At 31.9% G+C, this 14,252-nt stretch overlaps 1 protein-coding gene across 1 annotated transcript; it reads left to right on the top strand.

Annotated features, from left to right (window-relative positions):
• The first annotated feature begins 1,819 nt into the window (after positions 1-1,819).
• LOC130649307 (uncharacterized) lies at positions 1,820-10,115 on the top strand. The gene is made up of 8 exons (XM_057455566.1): positions 1,820-2,125; positions 2,202-2,413; positions 6,005-6,107; positions 6,205-6,424; positions 6,946-6,964; positions 7,076-7,151; positions 7,943-7,977; positions 9,850-10,115. Exons 1-8 carry the CDS (start codon positions 1,891-1,893, stop codon positions 10,024-10,026), a joined length of 1,077 nt encoding a protein of 358 aa, XP_057311549.1. The 5' UTR covers positions 1,820-1,890; the 3' UTR covers positions 10,027-10,115.
• The last annotated feature ends 4,137 nt before the right edge of the window (positions 10,116-14,252 follow it).

Raw genomic sequence — 14,252 nt, 5'->3', positions numbered from 1 at the left:
GTAGAAAAGATATCTCACACTACACCAAAAGACTCTGACTAAAAACAGATTCTATCCATAAACTTTCTAAATATAAATTAAAAATCTTATTTACATTTCCTTGTTCATATTTCTGTAAACAAATTAGCTACTTGCTTCGCTTTAAATTAATTAAAAAATTAGATTTCTGCTTGGCCCTGGTCAACTCACTTTTTGACTGATTTATAATATTTATCTATATAATAATACGCCAGTTCCGTGTCTCTGTGACAGGCAAAGTGGATGTATTGTTTTTACTAAAGAAACAGCTGCGGTAACATGTCACTTTTGCTAAACTTTATTTTTATTCTGTCTTTTGTGTGCTTTTTCAAATTGATTTAAAATTTTTGTTTTAAGAAAGTCATGGTTAATTTATTTTATTGTTCTCATAAAAACTTTTGTGTAATGATGTAAAACTTTATTACACAAAAGTCACAGGTAATTAATTTTTATTATTCCCTTAATATTGGTTTTATCTATTCCCGCTTAAATGGAATTAACAACAAAATGTTTTGACGAAAAGAGCAATGCTAGGCTAAAACAAATCATGTGATAAAATAAAGTGATTTCATTAGTTAGGAATTTTATTGCATGCGAAATTAAATTTACCTTAACGGGAGCTTTGTTATAAATTGTTATACGAGTAAAGTCACAGGTAATTAACGTTGTTATTATAGTTGTCAATTTCGGTCAAAAGTGTTGCGTCTTTCAAATGAAACTGACAACAAATGATTTTGTGATAAGAAACATAGAATAAATTTTAAATGTTTATGAGTGGATAACTCCACGGGATTTCGCTTAAAACGTTTCTTTTTCAGCCTTCTTAATAAAACTATCAACAAACTTTTTTGTGATAAGAAGCACAACAAATTTAAGTGGATTATTCCACGGGTTTAAATAACTAGTAATATTAATATTGTTATAAAACCCAATCTTCCTAATTTGTATTCTGGATCATAAAAAAGCAACTACATCTTTCATATCTGGCAAACCAGATAATTTTTCAAGCAACAGTGACAACTGGTAACATGCGTGATCGAAGCCATCGCGTTGGTTTCAAACATAAAAACACACTTTGTAAGTTGCACTTAATTCCAAATATACTGGACTATTTTGAGGCCTATAAATATGGGGGGATTCCGCCTCCCTCCACCACAACTTGTGATCAGCTTTTCTAAATTCCATCAAACTAGGCGCATTTATAGTATGTCAAACAAGAACAAAATAGCAGTGACGTCATCAGAAGCTTGTAAATTGCTCAAAATACAACTATGTGCCTAAAATAATGAATACAATAAGCAAGTAGCAGTTGATCATACGACATACAAATACGATAGTAAATGTTGAATGTCCAAATAACTATCTCTATTTATCTAAAAAAAAAAAAATGACACATGATTGGAACTGCTTTGACAAATTGATTACAAGACTTTTAAAACTATGTCAGCAGAATTTTTTTTTAACTGTTATTACATTTTACTGCGTAACTGCAAAATTAATGCTGGCTATTATGGGCCTCTTCTTTTTGAGCTCATTGCCAATCTCTCATTTATACTGTCTCACAGCCTTGAAAGAAGAAACATATCCCTATTGGTGTAGAAAAGACGTTTTAATGCATTTTCTGCTATCATTAAAAGGTAGTGGCAAAAACAGGACCACATGATTACATAACCAATGATGAATGTGATATGACGTTTCATCGTGTCGTTTGTCGGTTTAAAGTAATTACTTTAATAACTACAGTTCATAAAAATGCCATTAAAAATGTTTAATGATTCTTTCAAACCGCGATACTTTTTAGTTGCCCATGTTGTTGGACAGTAGCTTGTATTTTACAACTATGATATCACTTCTATCAAGAAGATACATAAAATGGTTTATAAATATTTATGCGTGCTTTTAGTTTTGTCATATACTGAAATGTTATTCATTGAACGAAAATTGGGTGGAGATGTCATTACAGGCATTAGCTTCGATGACTGTGCGGAAGATAATACTAAAAAATGGATTAACGAAAAATGTGTGTGTATCACGGAATATGAAACTGCAATTGTTATAAAAGGAATAATCCAATGTAAAAACAGGAGTGACATCCTAAAATTTTTCGGTAAGCACAACAGTTGTATGAAGTTCTTTTTTTTTCGTAGCGCAAATGTAACACGATGCTTCATATTTTCGTTAAGATTCGTCAGATTGTACGATTTTTGGACATAATACATATGAAACCAGGATTGTTGCCGTTCGTAATACCTCCGATTTTTTCTTAAACGACAAACAAAACAAAGTTTTGAAACACTGCAAGTCAATACGTTCTGGAATTGATTTAATATACCCAGAAAAGAAGGAAATTCCTGCAAATTGGACTCTTTTTAACTCTAAAGATTCGCCGCCGCTTGTAAGTAAGTCTTTGATTATTTTACTGTATTGATACATTTTCTGCATTGACATTGTTTATGTACAACACTTTTTGGTTTAGTTCAAATGTTTTGGTAATGCTTATCTTTCGTGAAAAAAAAAACAGGATACAAATAACCTTGGAAAGTTGTCTAGGAAGTTGTATATTTTTTAAAAAAATGTATGATTGGTTCTGAGTGAGATGTTGTGCTTAAAAGTATTGCTAAGGCGTATATGGTTAATAATATATACTAGATGTTTCCCGTGGAAGAATCCACTGTATTCCATTTAATTTATGTAGCAGATATATGTCCATCAAAAAACAAACAATACAGCAGTGCGCATCTTACATCTGCATTATTATATAAATGACCAAAAAAATTAAAGGTTTTCAACAACTGCAGTATTTATGTGACATTTAAAATCTAAATCTACTAAAATTACTTGCTCTGACCATCTGACAAATGCGAAAATTATTCGGAAAGAAGTTTCCAAAAGCATTTCAACATACATCTCACCCATAAAATTTAAATCACCTAAAACGCCACATATATACAAAAAAGCTGATCAATGTCAAACACAAATCTCTCTCATTGTATATGTTAAAATCAGTTAGTTTATTGCAAACCCTGCCAAAGGTTGACACACAGTGTGAAACAATAAATTAATAATAAACAATAAATTGTGCCTCTGACAGAATTTTTTATCTAAGGTGTAAAAAAAGGGATTTGCAAGGACAAATAATGCAATAAAACATTATTTGATATATTGCATACAGTCCTTCCTCACCAAACTTTAGACAAAATGCCAACAAAAAAACGGTGTTTAAATCTAAAATTAATAAAGTCCTTTTAGCAATTTGCATGCTGTTTTACCATCAATAAAGTAAACAAAATTTCAAATCTCACATAATATTCTGTCACAAATTTTCATAAAATATATATATAAGTCATAATGAGTCATGTTAAACAACAGCAATCATTCTATATATAAGTTCATTTTATGTCAATTTTTGCACCAATTTTGCAACACAAAATACAAATTCTAAATAATACTAAAATCTCTTATTTTGGTCCTTCGCATACCGACGGTCTCCCACAAAAGTTTAATCAAAATGTAAAAAATGAGAGGTAACAACAAAATCAAAGTTTGCAAAATTTAACTATTTCAGTACATATATCTACTGCATATGCCCTCTAAAACAATATTTTAATCCAAAATGCCAAAGAAAAACAGTTTGCAACAAAAATCAGTTATTTCGATAATATTGCATACACTATTTCCTCACAAAAGCTTCACAAACTGTAAAAAAAAGAATGGTTGTAGGGAGTGCTTCTGATTCAACAAAAAAAGTTTTTTTGACATATTGCATCTAGCCCTTACCCATTAAATCTTACACAAAATTTCCAAAACTATATACGATTTAGAACACATCAAATTTAAATCGAGAAGGATCAGTCATTTCGATATATTGCACGGAGTCCTCCCCAGTAAGAATTTATACAAAGCTTGCAAGGTGTAAAATTGAATTCTTCTTCTGTGTATATATATATGGTCCTTCCTCGCAAAATTAACATAAAATGTCAAAAAGGTTCAGATATAACATCTAACACAACAAAAAACAGTTCTATCAGTATATGTCATGCCATTGTCTTCCACCAAATGTTCCCCTTAAAGTTTCACAGACACAGCCTGTAAATTAAAAACAACTAAGATCAGGTATTTTGGTCTATTTCATACCATTCTGTTCCAAATAACTTATAAAATGTAAAAATTGAGTGGTAAAACAGAAATGTCAAAAAGAAGAAAAAAATAGCTTACAAAGAGTATAAAATTGAAATCAACAAAGTAGCTCTTTTGGTGTATTAAATATAAGCCATACGCACAAAAGTTTACACTAAATGTAAGAAAATGATTGTGTTTAGTAATTCTAAATTAAGAAAAGTCAGTTCTTTTAGCATGCTGATTAAGGTTTTTGCCCACAATTTGAAACAAATTAAATTTACATTTTAAAAATAAGTAATTTCTGAACTTTATTTTCAGAATTTTTGGAGGAAAAGAACTTCGCAAACCAAAAAAAAACCAGGAAAATTGTTTAAAATTTTCAGGGTTAATAACGTTTGATGTGTTTTGTGGGAATATATATACTGGGAATCTTTAGTTTAAAGCTAGCATTAGCTAGCTACAGCAGCTAATAGCTAGTCACTTAAATATAAACTGGAGACTTAGCTAGGTATAAAGAACATGGCTACATATATATATATATTCCTAGCTAGCTAGCTAGTTGTTAGTGGTGGTTGGCTTTTTATGATGCTAGCTATAAAACATGTCTGGCAACAATAATATAATCAAAACTGAAAATAAAACATGAAAAAACCTTACAGAACCTTGCTATGATTAATTTATAAAACCATGCTCTTCTTTAAATGTTTTTTTAAAGATTTATTTTGAATGAAAGAGTAGAGAATACTCAAAAAGAACAGCCATCTTTTTCGTAAACACAATTTCCGTTTTATGCTGGGAGCTTCATTTAACAGTCCGTATGCTTTGTGAATATCTAATACCGTTTCATATGTAGCGATACCTATATATATATGCTAACATAGAGTTTTTTGGCATAAGGGTATATATATTTATATCGTTATTAGCAGCGGGTTATATATTTACACCTTATGTGCGATATCTATGAAGTACATCCCTAATCTTTTTAGTTAAATTTTAGCGTACAGCCACGTCATAAGAAAGTGACCCGTGATATCCGTGTCGTGGACTCACAGTTTTACTCACGCAAGGGAATTAATATATAAGATATTTATACATTGATGGTCAATGACGTCAAGGACATGTTTTAGAGCTATTGTTATATTTTCGTATAATCAGCGAATCGTTTATATCTTTATATCGAGAACTAGTAAGATTTAAAAAAAAAAAAAAATATTCACAGACAATTTTCAAAACTTTTTCATGTGAGGTTAACTTTTTCGCGGGAGTTAATCTTTATTAAACATTTTACTTGTTTACCTTTTGGCTTATTATCACTAAAAATGATAATATTCAAGGCTAGACTTGCATGGCGAGGATTGCTTAGTAAAAATAACCTATTTTATATATCCCGTGCAGTCAACAAGTATAATTTCATTCTCGAAAAATACTTTTTTCGTAAATTCGATTAAAAAAACACGTAACCAAAATGACATTGCAATAGTGTTTCAAATAAATCGACTGTGGATAAACGACCTTGTGCACCATTACTGCCCTGTATTGCAATTGTAATTGTTGTGGAAAGACTTAGGGTATTTATAGCAAAATGCTTCAAGACTAACAGTCAAAATTAAAAATAACTACTATGTTTTATTTAAAAACAGCATCTTTAAAAATTCAATAAGGCAGCCCTTCTCTAGATAATTTTAGGCTTTCTCCTTTAAATCAATTTTAACTGACTGACTGTTCGATTGACATAGAATAATTTGAGAGCAAGCGTATACTTTTCCTGGATTGTAATTGTAATTGCTTTGGAAAGACTTCGGAGAGAATAAGGACTTTATATCGATATGTCGGTGTGGTATATAACGACTCACTTGCGTTACGTTAGATCACAATTACAAACTGGAATAAAGAAAAATATGCTGGTTACCTGTTCAGACTTAACAATGTGTGCAAGGGAATGTGTATTGTTGCAAAGTTTGACAAAGAAGGTAATGTTCCGAATTAATTCACTGATAAAAATGAACCTCAACCTTACAAATTTCAAATGTCATAGCACGACGTTAAATATTCTGTCATTTTCTTTAGTTGAAATTAGCCGAACAACAAAGCAATCAACAACAACAACAAAAACAACATTAACAACTCAGAAAACATCAGTAAAAACAGCCGTATCAACAACAACAAACATAACTTCTGCACGAAGTGAAGAAAATAGCAGCTCTATTGATATACCATTATTAGTTGGTATAATAATTGCAGCATTGATTCTCATTCTTGTGGTATTGGGCATCGTGATTACAACAAGGTTACACTGGTTTATTTTCTGATTGGGTTTAAATTCCTTAACTGTCAAATAAAATTCATGAATTCTCAGTGATCCACTCACCCTGTTACATTTCCAAATGACAAGCCACGATGACGCTTAGAAATTGTTTTTTTTTTACCTATATGTTATGCTTAATCCTCCTTCATATTTTCCGTTTAATAATAGAAGAAGCAACTGTAGACTTGAATACCTCCTTCAAATAAGCTAAGACATCTAAGATACGACCAGCTGACCTAGGCGTACTTTTAAAAGTACTGCATTTTAGAGCAAAGGTATTAATCAAGGAGAAAAATTCATTCAGAACAGTAGGGCAATAGAGTCTTTGCAACCCCTAACCAGCTAAATCTGAGAGTAAGGAAGATAAGGGGTTTAACGAACAGAGCGGATTCAAATGTAAATATATAAGCGCACTAAAACTGTCATTAACATATGAGAGAGTGGTCAACACAAATGAAGCATAAAAATTTTACACTCTTTAAGACGATATTTGTTTATTTTAGACGGTATAGAAAAACAAAGGTAAGTAATATTGGTTACATTACAAATTTATTTTTTGTAATTTACACCATCATCGTCCAGTAATTTTTGCTATTTCTTAGTAATTGTTATCTTTTTACTATTTCACTTTAGGACGGGAAGAAACATAAACCACAACCAATGGAGATGGGAAATCCAGAATATGAATACGTCACTTCAACTGCTGCAAGTAAGTAAGAGCATGGAAGCAAATTAAATTGCGGATTTTTTAAACAAATTGTTCGTTACCGTAAAAACGATGTGTCTGCATAGTCTGTATGTAAGAGATCACACAAAATGGATCAAATTTTTTATACTTTTGTTATTATCGACCCCGTCCTGTCAAAATTTTTGGAGCCTCAGGATTAAGATTCATATACATTTCGGAAAAGATCCTCCAATAGCAACATTAAATAAAAAAAGAATAGACAGTTTTCCTTCGTTAATTCAATCTTCTAACCTTGATAATCCCAAATAACTAAAACTAACAACAATTTGTTGTTCTGTCAAACTTTGACTTTTTCAAATGTTTTAAAAGGTTTTAAAGAAATCCGCGACGGACTTCTCCGATACAGATAGTAGCATGACAAAGATGCCCTTCACCTAGAATAAATTAATGCATTAGCGTGTTTAACACCGTTGCAGGCGGAATGTTATGTGTACTAAATGAACTTGTGCAATTTTCTTTTATAAAAAATAATACAGACGTGATTATTGTCGATATGCAGGTAATTTTTCTAAACTATTGGCTTCAGTTAATTACTCTATACAGCACTAAATCTTACTTTCAACTTATCGTATCGTTTATAAACTCAGTAGTTTAGGGTGTTTTTGCATCTTGATAACTCGAAACTCAATGAGCTTGAACTTTTCTATCCCTTAAGTGAGTTAGAAATACCGAGAGTCGCGTTTCTAAAGTAATTTTCTGTTTCACTATAATGATATTGCCAGCATAATTATGGTATGTGCAATTTTTTTTAGATGTCATAATGTCCAGTGATACAACAAACCAGACGGTAAGTTTTGTTAAAAACTTTTGTTCCTCTGAACTTTTTAATCTCCAAAGGCTGGTGTCCGCTTGGATTATGTTTTCATCTGGACATATTCAGTGAATTACTTTAATCATATTAAAAGTGTGCGCACTCTAACGAGAGTATTAAATCAAAAAATACCAGCTGAGATATTTTGTTTAAATGGATGGTAAAATTGTTTCAAAATGCATTGAATTTTAAGAACGAAAACATTAATAAAACGTAAGTGTTCGCAATCTTTTTGTCTTTTTATACTTTTTGTGAAAAACGTTTCCTCGTTTGACAGTCTTTTCTTTTCGCACGCGCGTTTTCTATCAGCAAATCTTGAACTGCAACGATAATTTCTTAACAATTCTATAATTTAACCCTTAGATGCAAAGAAATTTCAGAAAAAACGCAAAATTTTCATGGTGTTTCACCGAAAATCTTTGGACATTACATCCTTGTCCCCAGGGTTTATTGCCTGTTGTCTGAGCTGCTAGCGCTTACTTGACGGCTAGCATGTTTTTCATAACCAGTATATTGGTTACTATAAATAGTGAATGATTTGGTGTTACTAGTACATCTTCTGCGGCTAGTAAAAGCAGTTTGATTGAATCTTCATGCACATGGCGAGGACGATGAATGCTGGTTGTTTATGTTTTCCAACGCTTTGCTTCACTAAGTTTTATTTCAAACCAAGTGATTATTTATTCATTTCTGAAAAATATATTTTTATAGTGATGAAATCTTTTCAAAAGTATTATTTATTGAGTTATTTATCAAAATAATGTGGTAAAGTGTGAATAGATGAAGCTGATTCTGCTGAGATATACTGATATATACAATCTTAGACAAAAATATTCAGACAAGGGCAGTTTTTTTCTCATATTTGAAATATGGACAAAAGTGTCAATGCTCTGCAGCCGGCAGGCTGCAGAGTCGCTACTTTTGCACACACGTAGGTCAGGCAGACAGCCTTGATAAGTCGCTAGTCGCATTCTCTAGCACGCCCGCCCACGGAAATATTCCACTTCGGAGCCCATGGTGGCCTCGAAATTCGTGCAAAAATGGCACATTTTAAGAGATTGGACTTAACTAAATAACTTTAGAATCTCACTCCTAAAACCACTCTGATCATTGGCAAGTTCAAAATGTGTAAATCTGATATAGAAATAGCCTACGTAATTACTTGAGGTGGTGAACTTTGAAATTAGCTGTCTTGTCTCAATGTATTTTGACTAAGATTTTAGCCGGCTACCTAGTCAACTGTCTAGCATTTATATTTTTTAAGTCAAGTACCTTTTTGGGACAAAGTGATAGGTTGTGGTATTTAACTGGCTAGCTATATTTTCAATAAGGAAACAAAAACTTTACGAAAGGCTATCAAAAAATAAAATGTTTTAAACGCCTTGTAAATGTTAAGTAACTAATATTTTATAAGCAACCCAGTTGTTGAGTCTATGTTTAAGATTTGATCAAAAATTAAGCAACTTGCCTAGCAAACTTCAGGCAGTAAATTGATGCTATGATCACTTACGTCTACCTGGCAATTTTCCCAGTAGAGCTATGCCCAACGTCTTCTCAGAAGTAACATATACAGTGTCAAGGAGCTGGTTTACATTCCTAGTACTGTGTTGTTAAGATAATCAGGCGCAAAAACAACCATCTAGGAAACTTGTGAGCAGAAAAGGCTCCAGCAATATAATGCCTGACCTTAATGACATTAATCTACTTGTTATCAACTGCTTTTTTTTAAATTGTGTACATTTTCTTTGGTTCATACACACAAATCCCTATTGTGGTGTTTCCATACATACAAGTTGTAATGTAATACTTCTTAAGTTTTGATTTCTTTATTTAACTTTTCTTTTATAGGCATCGCATGTGTACGAAAGACCGATTATTAAAGATAAACCACATCAACGACCGTCTGAACCGGTATACTTTGAAACCGAACCGGAATACCATGATGCAACATATGCTCAAGAAAAGTTAGAAGAATATCAAGCAACTAAACGTCCTGTTTATGCGGAAATTAACAAAAATATTTGACACAAAAACATTTCTAGACGTGAAATAAAACGCTTCTATTAAGTTAAACTTGTATATGAAACTACAGAAACATGACTAACGACGTTAGAATCAGCCTTTTTAACACAATTTCTGCTTTTGGCCTCTTGCGGTAAAACCTTTTAAATGCGTGTAATAAAACCAGTAAATACAATTGCTCTAACAACGGACTTATTAACAGTTCTGGCGGAATGCAAATCTCTGGTTTCTAGAATTTGATTACTAAGAAATGTTTTTAATCATAATTAAAAACTAGTAAAGTTGACAAACTATACCAATGACATTGTGGTCGAGATTGTAACATACAACAGACAATTATTCAAACAAAAAAGATGGTTTAGGTCAGGTCTGTCTTCTATTTCTTGCTCAAAGTATTTCCTGTTTCACAGTTACTCATTGGTGAACAGTTTTTCAGTAAACGTGTTTTTTTTCAATCTTTGAAAATATCCTTAATAACATTCCTGAAAGCATGTTTTATTCCAGACAACTTTTGACGGGCTTAGCATTTTTATCTCCTAAAATGTATAATGAAGACATTTTTGACTGAACAACATTGCGGAAGTCTTTTTATTCTAATTGGATTTTAAAGAACCAAAAAAACTCAAATGTGTCAAGTGTGGAACCATACAATGATTACAACATTACTACTGTAGCAAACTTTTTTAATTATTACAGGCGCTACTTCATATTTTACGAACTTCTTGATATCATCGCGATTCTTTTTATTGAAGTTCTAGAATTATCGTTCGTATGTTGCAATTGGTCAAATAGCCTACGCCTAAAGCTACCAGTGCCAATTCCCGCCTATGAAAATTTTGTTTTTGTTTTTTTGTGTGTTTTATAAACTAAACACAAAGCAGTCAAAAAGGTATACTTTTTAATCAAAAAAGAAATAAAGTTATCTTCTGAACAAACCGTATCAAATTTATTCTCATTTTTTGCTAATTGGCGCGTCAATAAATTTACGCGAATGTGCAACTAGCGAGCTTCGTAATTTGTGAGAATACCTTCCAAAGTTTGTGTCGTTGTTGTTCTGATATATCATGATAAAAGTTTTTGTTGTTTCTGTTGTTCCGACGCATGAGCTACAAGTCCGTTAAATCATAGAAAACTTCACGGAGATTTGCTCGGGGAAGCAAAGGCGACAAAAGATACTGCCTTTGATTTTTAGGCGTCCGTAAAACGACTTTTTTAAAGTGCGCACAAACGATATAGACATTATTTTATAAGAATCCTAAAATCTAGCTAGACTGGTCATTATTCTTACTTTTCTATTGTTTTATACAATAGACTTCTCTATTGTTTTATACAAAAAACCTATTGTTGTTGAATTCCAGCCTGATATTCTTATCTCTTATAATAATACGAAGAGTGTGTCCGTCTGTCTGTGACAGGCAAAGTGGATGTCTTTATTTTCCTTTGATGTTGCCGAAATTTCCTTTGAAGTCTCCGAAAAAGTTATACCCATTTAGCTAGCGGGTTTACTTTGTTTACATCACGTGACCAAAATGGAGCAACTCGATTTGCTGAAATAAATGTAACGGCCTTCTTTACAAAAATGGTGTCCCTCGACACCGAAAAAAGCAACGAAAACAGCAACAAGAACGGTCCCTTCGTCTTAAAAAAAGTGCAAAAAGTAATTCAGAGAAAGAAAGGTCCAAGAAGTGAAATGAGAAGTGGTTGCTAGAGCTAGAAGTAAGGTAGTTAAGTTAGAAGTAAAAAATAGAAAAAGCTAGAGTTTAAAGTGGATTTGAAATCACAAACAGCAAGAACTTTGTTGTTTTTAGACGTTTAGTCTTTATGTCGCTGGAGCAAGCAGACTCGCATTTTTCAGGAAAAGCCATTTAAAAGCCTTAAATTCTTAAAGTTTTTTATTTTACCGCTTTTAACCTAGCCACCATATTTGTTTATACTTTGTTGCATAATTAATGTGTCCGCTGGGCGCGTAACTAATGTGTTTGTTCTAAAATTCAAAATGCTACATAAAGCTGTTAGCTGACTAACAAATGGAAAACTTTGGTTTGTTGAACTCACTGCTCACAGCATAAATAGCTAGCTTTAGTTTAGCTAAATGTTCCCAGTTTAAGTATATTTAACTGGGGGTTTTAGCTACTTTTAGCTAGCTAATGTTAGCCTCCAATGCCAACCCCTCTCATCCCATGCATGGCTAGCTCTAACTTATGACTTATATTGTTATTCCTATTTTTTAATTATCTATAGCTAGCTACCTTAGTTTCCAAACTTCTCTTCTTTTATGAGCACGAATTATGATGTAACAAGCTACCTAGCTACCTACAAAATTTTTCAAAGACTTGAACTTTTGCAGGATAGTGTGATGTATTTTTATGCCAATAGAGTATAATTCTTTTCACATTTTCACAGAGGACCACGTTCAATATGACAAGTGCAATAAATTTAAATCTAAAGCGTGTATGTTAAATTAATTTTTATTGTTTTGTTTCTTTGTATCCTGTTAAACTTTTGTCAGCCTACAGCCTACATGTAAAATGTCGGGTTATTTATACAGAGGGTTGTAGACATTTGATTGGAAATTTACGTAGGTTTATGATTTTATTTTAATTGATGAGAGGCTAGTATGGTTGTTCGTGTTTTTGTTTTTGTTGCAAACTTTTTAAAATTGTGGGAAAAAGACCACATGCATATATATACTGAAGGATATATATATTGCATGTATATACTGAAAGGAATTGGCCTCCACTGAAGGCTGTTGTGTAAGCTAATGGCTTTTTCATAGTTTGTATTATAAACTTTTGTTGGGGAGAACTAAACTGTATGTGATGTCATTTTTGCTGGAAGAAAATTCCATGGTTTCACGTTCTTGTTAAAAATTATAAAACTGAGGTAATAACTTTGGTGATGATGATAAATTACTAATTGTTTTGACTAAAACTTTTTTGTTTTATATATTTTATGAAAAGCCTGATTTTTCTATAATTTGATGTGTTTCATAACCTTTTTGTGGAAGATTTATGGACAATGCCAATATAAAACATGCTAAGTGAACTGATTTTTGTTGATTTGGGTGTGCTCCTCAAAAACCGATCTGTTTTTCATTTTGTCTTAACTTTTGTGAGGACGGACCATATATACACTCTGTTTTTCAAACATAATATCTTTGTTGATTCAAATTTACTCCTTATTCATTTTTGACATTTACATTTAAAATGGTTGGTAAAGGTCACTACAGATCATCATACTAAGGAAAAATTTTTTGTGTTCTTAACCTGATAATTTTTACAATTTGTGTATATTTTTAGGGAACAGGATAGTATGTAATCGAATAAATGATTTTGCAAATATAAATTTGATGTTTTTTGACACTTTATTATTATTGTTGGTGTTGTACATGATTCTATACATTATTCTGATTAGTGTTTCAAGCTCTACATATAATGATGTTTGTCGATTCAACTTACTCTTTGCTCATTGAATTTTTGACATTTAGGTTTAAAATTGTTGGTAAAGTGCAGTACGGAACTAAAAGGGAAAATTTTGTGCTCTTAACTGGTTGATTTTTACATTTTGTGTAATTTTTGTGGGAGAGGATGGTATGCAACCGAAATGACTGATTTTTCTAGATTTAAATTTGATGTTTTCCAAACTAATGCTTTTTCATATTTTTGTATAAGCTTTTAAGGGAAAGACAATATTTAAAATGCGTAAAAAACTTATTTTTTGCCTTTTTTTGAGATTAAAATACTTAGGGTTCTCAACATATAATCACTTATAAGATGTACATGTGTGAGATGCGTTATTTCTGACATTGTTATTATCCGTGTTCTTACTGTCAATTTTGTGAGTATTGGTGTTGTGAGTGTCGATGTTGTGAGTGTCGTTGTTGTAACTTTTTATCAACTAGATTTTGCACCTTGCAAGCTTTTTTATTTTGTGTAAGATTTGTGTGGAGGATTTAATGCGATTTGATATTTGACATTTTGTGTAAGATTTTAAAAACATTTTTTTTGTATATGCACTGTTGACATCAGAAAAACATCTGAAAGAACCTATTTTTCCATTGTCCTTTTGCCAAAGTGGATTTCTCCACGGGCCCTATCGACTAGTCTTACATAATAATACAGAGAGTGTGTCTGTGTGTCTGTAACAGGCAAAGTGGATGTGTTCATTTTCCTTTGATGTCGCCAAAAAAAGTTATGTCTCAAATGTTGAATTTTCTGACGTTACGGCGC

The sequence above is a fragment of the Hydractinia symbiolongicarpus genome, chromosome 7 (assembly GCF_029227915.1).
Source record: "Hydractinia symbiolongicarpus strain clone_291-10 chromosome 7, HSymV2.1, whole genome shotgun sequence".
In the NCBI taxonomy this organism is placed as follows: domain Eukaryota; kingdom Metazoa; phylum Cnidaria; class Hydrozoa; order Anthoathecata; family Hydractiniidae; genus Hydractinia; species Hydractinia symbiolongicarpus.
This window is presented reverse-complemented; position numbering and strand designations above follow the sequence as displayed.

What these genes read in the sequence shown, in the direction of transcription:
- LOC130649307 (XM_057455566.1), top strand. Translation starts at nt 1,891, where the DNA reads ATGGTTTATAAATATTTATGCGTGCTTTTAGTTTTGTCATATACTGAA. An exon ending in TGACATCCTAAAATTTTTCG is followed by an intron (nt 2,126 to 2,201) that starts GTAAGCACAACA and finishes ATTTTCGTTAAG; the next exon opens with ATTCGTCAGATTGTACGATT. An exon ending in CTAAAGATTCGCCGCCGCTT is followed by an intron (nt 2,414 to 6,004) that starts GTAAGTAAGTCT and finishes GCGTTACGTTAG; the next exon opens with ATCACAATTACAAACTGGAA.